This window comes from Phocoena phocoena, chromosome 11, assembly GCF_963924675.1.
Source record: "Phocoena phocoena chromosome 11, mPhoPho1.1, whole genome shotgun sequence".
Lineage (NCBI taxonomy): Eukaryota > Metazoa > Chordata > Mammalia > Artiodactyla > Phocoenidae > Phocoena > Phocoena phocoena.
In genome coordinates this window covers 14,143,222-14,149,383 of record NC_089229.1, presented here as the reverse complement: position 1 = coordinate 14,149,383, position 6,162 = coordinate 14,143,222, and the positions used below count along the sequence as shown (strand labels likewise).

Sequence of the window (6,162 nt, the reverse complement as noted above, 5' to 3'; positions counted from 1 at the left end):
AGCCACAAGATGGAAGGAGTCTGAGTCCCAGAATCACTGTTTAGGGGAGAGTCATCCTCCAGTCCAGAATATCAACATTGGAATTTTAATGAGTGAGAAGTAAACTTCTATTGAGTTAAGCTGTTTTTCCCTGTTTCATTAATTAGTGTTACCTTAAATCATACAATATTTCCCTAAGTTTTTGTTGCTATGGAAGGAGGGTAAATCCTATCATGATCATAAGCAGAATAATGGCAGTGTGTTTTACTTCAACCCTCTTTAACTGTAAAAATGATCTGACAGAATTTCCAGTGTGAATGACAGAAGAGGAAAGCATTAGAGGGTTAAGGAGGGGCACATGGTGAAACTTGTCAATTAGATGGAGAAGTAGATTGGTGAGAGGGAGGGACCCTGAGCCTGTTTCCCTTGGATAAAAGGTAAGCCATTCCTTGGGGTTTCCCTGGTGGCGCAGTGGTTGAGAGTCCGCCTGCCGATGTAGGGGACACGGGTTCGTGCCCTGGCCCGGGAAGATCCCACATGCCGCGGAGCAGCTGGGCCCATAAGCCATAGCCGCTGAGCCTGCGCGTCCGGAGCCTGTGCTCCACAACGGAAGAGGCCACAGTGGTGAGAGGCCCGTGTACTGCAAAAAGAAGGTAAGACATTCCTTTTTTTTTTTTTTTTTAATTTTTTGGCCGTGCCACGCAGCATGTGGGATCTTATTTCCCCAACCAGGGATTGAACCTGCACCCCCTGCATTGGAAGCGCAGAGTCTTAACCACTGGACCTCCAGGGAAATCCTGTCCCTTGGATAAAAGGATTTCCATCCAGTAACGGGGGTCTGGGGACAAAGAGGCAGAATGGCCTCGATAAATATTAGAGAAGTGATTTAAGTGAAATAATGTCATGATTTCTGGAACAGAACTCTAAGGCCCAGTTCCACTGTGACCAAATCTACCTGTTCCTTCATATAAACATAGAATGTACAAAACTTCCAAAATGCTAAGGAAAGGAAAGCCCAAGATATAGGGCATATTTATTTATTTGTCTGTTTGCTTTAGACAGCAAAATCATAAGGGGTTTGTCTTTGCTATATAGAGAGGCCAGAACTATGTCAGGAGACCAGAGAAATAGATTGTAGCTGTGGCTTTGCTCTGGCTTCTTGGTTTCCGCTTCTGCTTCGAGCCACACCTTCTTGCCTACGCTCAGCGGCAGGCTCAACATGCCAGAGAGATTCCTGGACTCTTTGGCGGAGACCTGACGCTTTTCTAAGACAGAACTTTTGTTCCTCATCAGCCGAACGATCACCTTGCAGTGCTGGAGCTCCACATCAGAGAGGAAATGGGAATTTCCCGGCACCCTGCCTGTGAAGACCCCAGTGTCCTCCTGTAGGTTTCTCTGGGTATTGTACAGGACCTCTGTGAAGGTAACAGGCTTCAAAGGTGAAGGCAGCTTGTCACTGAGCTTCGCAGTGAAGGCGGACGTTCTGTTGCACGGGCATTTTACACTTGGTCCTGGAGGTCCTGGCAATCCTGGTAAACCTGGTATCCCTTGGAAAAGTGGAGAAGACCCAGTAAGAAGGTCATAGCATCCAATAAGAAGATGGTACCTCAGTTGATGAATGAAACCACCACTTTTTGGTTATAACATCATGGTTAAGAGATTGATCTTTGGTGTATGATTAAATGGTTGCAAGTCACATCTCCGAAATTGACCAGCTTTGTAATCTTGCTAAAGTTAATTAATGTTTCTGGGCTGTATTTCCTCATCTGAAAATAATATTATTGACTTCTCATGTGACTGTTGTGAAGTTGTAATGAGACAATGCATTTAAAATACTTGTAGTGCCTACAAAACATTAAGCCTTACAAGAAGACATGTATGGCATGATCTCACTTATAGGTGGACTTTAAAAAGCTGAACTCATAGAAGCAGAGAGTAAAATGGTGATTGCCAGAGACTGGGGGTCGGGGAAAAGGGGAGATGTTGGTCAAAGGATACAACGTTTCAGTTATGTAGGATGAATAAGTTCTGGAGATCTAAGGGATGGCATGGTGACTGTAGTTGATCAGATCCATTGAAAATTCACCATTCTTGACATCAGGTAGTGAGAATGCAGGCGTTTCTACTCCCAGCTCCTCTCTTTACCCTGCCATGGCTCTATTTCTTCCCTTTTCTTTTACTCAAATACACACAGAAGAGGGAAATGGGGAGATGTTGGTCAAAGGGTACAAAGTGTCCGTTATGCAGGATGAGTAATTTCTGGAGAGCTATCGGACAGCATGGTGACTATAGTTAACAATGCTGTATTGTTTGCTTGGAATTTACTAAGAGAGAGTAAATCTTAAATGTTCTCACCACACACACACACACACACACACACACACACACACACACACACAAAATGGTAGCTATCTGAGGTGACAGATACATTAATTAGATTGATAATCATTTCACAATATACATATATGTCAAAACATCACCTTAAATATATATAATTTTTGTCAGTTAAAGAAATCAAATGTTAACATATGTTAAGTACTATTAATTCTGTTGGCCTCCAATTGTTTGATAAGACTTTGTACTTCCTGGGATAATTTAGGGAAATGTAACAATAAATGGAAAACAATGTGATTTTCTGATAGTATATGGATGATAATGATCCTATATATCATTTCACCCTGATTTGGGTGGGACTAATTCTTGCTAATGATTTTAATCTTACTGAGGATGAGGATAAATAAAAAGGCCTGGGTGTCTAAGTCTGGGAACCAGAAACCTTTGGATTACCAAATCTAATCCTGGAGACCATCCCATAAGAGATGACACACAGCTGTGAGCTTTCCTGAGAGTCCCCTCTTGGTCCAGTCTCACTGGCTACAAAGAAGTAACCAGGACAGAAGCTAGGAAGAATCTTGCTTCATATGCAGGTGCTCATTGGGCATCAACCTTTTCATAATAACTAAGTTTGGAGCTCTAAGTGCCCAATGAAATCCAATTCTTTTGATGATACATGATGCCCTGCTACACTTATTAACCCGTACGTTTTTCTTGTTGTTTATCAGACAGTTTAATCCATGATACTAACTCTTACTTAGCACATCCTGCCATTATGAGTAACCCACATGGATCACAGTTCTCTGGTACTAAAACTAGGCCAGTCTCTCTTGTGCCCTGTGATTTGGGCTCTGGTCACCCTGGCTTGGGACCCAATCCTACAGCTGATCATTTTCTCTGCATTCTTTTCATCCTTAATGCCTGATGCTCCTGAGCCTTTGAGGATTATGACTTTCCTACCAAGAATATGAAATGAGAAGGGAAAATAAGAGGCAGAAGGATATATTTCTCACCTCTCAAACCTGGAGGTCCTGGATATCCTGGTGCCCCTGGAGGTCCAGCACATCCTCCTTTCTGAAAGACAACAGTTGCCATTAGGATGATGTTGATCAATATCTGGATATCTTGATTAAAGAAACAAACAGAGGTTTTTTCTGTTCTTTGTTTTTGTTTTGTTTTATTTTTATGTGAAGCCTGGATAGGTAGAGTTGCAACCTGGTCCAGGAAAGGTATCATCTCTAGAATTAAATTCATGGACTCAAATATCATTCTTACCCATACTAGTAAACTGAGCAAGTTACTCTCTGAACTTCAGCTAGTATTTGTTAACGCCCCTTCATTACCACTTAATACATATCAATAATTATTCCATTAAAAGTGTTTCTGAATCCTGAATGGTCAACCTTTTTTTTCATCCATCTTTGAATTGATAGCACATAGTAAGCACTTGATAACATTTCTTGAGTTAAGAAATGATTTATTCGTATTAGAGCCTGTTATATATTGAGTGCTTATTATGAAAAGATATTGTGCCAGAAACATCATATCATTAAGTTTTCATTACGTGCCTGGTATTTTTGTTGTAAACATCTTTGCCACAAACATTTTCACCACAAACATTTTTTGCCACGTAACTAATTGCCCATAAGGCAATTTTGCCATAAAAGATAAAATAACTGGTTGACAGTTGTTTGGTTTTATTTCTCCATTGACTCAGTACTACCATTTTTATATTACATAAATCTTAGCCCTCATAATGGTCCTGATAGTGATGAGTAGGCATGGTGGTCTTAAAACAGTGGATAATAAAAACTACATATAGAAACTTGAGAGAAAATATGGGGAAAAAATTTACTGGAAGTGTGAAATAAGAGAGTGCAAAGCCAGATCACATAGTATACTAGAAAATGACAACATATCAGTTTGCAACTCCTTGGGTGATTTGAAGGCATGGAGTTGAACCAGCATTTCCCATAGAACTTTGGAACATCTATCAATGGACTTGTGACACAATAACCGTGTAGAGGCTTGCACAATGCAATACAGAACTCAGTTACAAATATGCATCCTAGTATTTGGAAACTGATACCTCTCTTAATGAAGGAGGAAATTTTAGCAAAAAAGAAAAAGTGTGATGCTGAATGAAGAGACAAATCTGAAAGCAAAAAAAAAAAGTATAAGATACTATGAAAGACTTGCAAGACAAGTGCTTTGGTACAACCTACAAAGTAAAATCAGTTATTTGCATGGTACTGCCATGAATCTGCACACATTTTTAATGTATTCAAATATTTTGTATTGCACAATAAAGTCTTTCGAATTTTGTTATTCATTTCTTATGTTTCATTATGTTCTTTTTAATGTCCCTCTTTTATCTTTCATTATTTTATCTTTTACAGCAAAATTGCCTTACGATAAGTTCGTTATGGGGCAAAAACGTTCGTAGTGAAAATGATTGCGGCCAAGAAGCTGATAGCGAAAGTACCTAGAACCATTCATTACACCCCTACAAGGTAAGGTTCCTATTCCATTTTACAGATTAGTAGTTTGAGATTCAAACAGGTGATCCTACTTATTCTCAACCAGATTACTAGTTAGTTACAGCCTGAGACAAGATTCTAATTCCAGGCATTCTGAATTAAAAATCAGCGTTCTTAACCGTAAGTGTTTTAAATAAGTTACTTAATTGTTAGCCAGTGCCCCTGCCCTCTCGTTTCTCCAAACCCTCTGCCCTTGGCTTTCACTTTTCTTGTCCAGCCAAAGCTATAATCATGTCAGAAAACCCATTTTTGGCACTAGGATATTCACACCTCTATTAACAAAATGACACCCTCCCTCCACCCTCTTGCAAGCACTTGAACCCCTTCCCACAATCCGTGTCTGTCTCCTACCAGCCATTCTCAAGACAAAGTCTTTCCTTTGCGGGGGTAGGCTTCTCTCAGATTTCTTTCTGAAATGCCTAGCTGTGTGTCTGAGGCTTGGGCTCCTGTCACTGTTCACTCTGTCAGGCCTTAACTAAATGGTCCAAAGTTTGCCTATTCAAATATTTACCTCTGGTCCAAACTGGGACAACAAAATTAACGTTTAATGACAAGGTGGATTCAGGCCGCCCACTCTCGCTGATTCTGGATCTTAGGCTCGGTAGAGTTGTCAACTACAAGTCCTAGGTCATTTTCAGATTTCCCTTCCAGCAGGTCTATTATGGGAGCAGCTGTCAATACATGAAAGGCCAACGTAAAGAGACCATTTCTCCTCCTGCTCTGACTTCTTTCTGAAGACTTAATTCCTTATGTGCAACCACACATCTGGAGTCATCACAAACCATTTGCTGGACAGGAAGCCAAGTGCAGAGCAGAAAGTCTAGAATTGCGGGCAATTTCCAGTGAGAATAATGTGCAAGGAGAAACCAACATTAACTGATACATAATTAAATAGTCAAACAAATGTAAAGGATGCAGTGCTAATTAATATTAGTTACTATTTTAACATGCATGGCACTCACCTCTTTTGATATTAATAACAATCTCATAAGGAAAATATCTGCATTATATCATATTTTACACAAATCAAACTATTTATATAATACTCCATATTCTTTCTTATTAGCCTTATTTTATTTTTTCCCCCTGGAATTCATATGCCCCTGAGCTTTGATGAACTAATCTAAAGTTTGGGTCAAAAGTCTCCTTTAGTGTCTATATCAAATATACATATGTATGGGAAGAGGACATTTTTATAAGGAGAACAAATTAGAAGTTAATTCTGAGTTAGTGTAGGGGATTACTCAGCATTGAGCATAGCACAGTAGGTGAACTATAATTAAAAGTGAATAATTTCTAGTTATTTTTC

At 39.7% G+C, this 6,162-nt stretch overlaps 1 protein-coding gene across 1 annotated transcript; it reads right to left on the bottom strand.

Moving 5' to 3' along the window:
* Positions 1 to 1,085: 1,085 nt before the first annotated feature.
* LOC136131326 (protein HP-20 homolog) lies at positions 1,086 to 3,592 on the bottom strand. Its single transcript, XM_065888142.1, is given in 4 exon segments — positions 1,086 to 1,124; positions 1,126 to 1,535; positions 3,318 to 3,437; positions 3,589 to 3,592. Coding segments are annotated over 4 exon segments (573 nt in total).
* Positions 3,593 to 6,162: the final 2,570 nt, after the last annotated feature.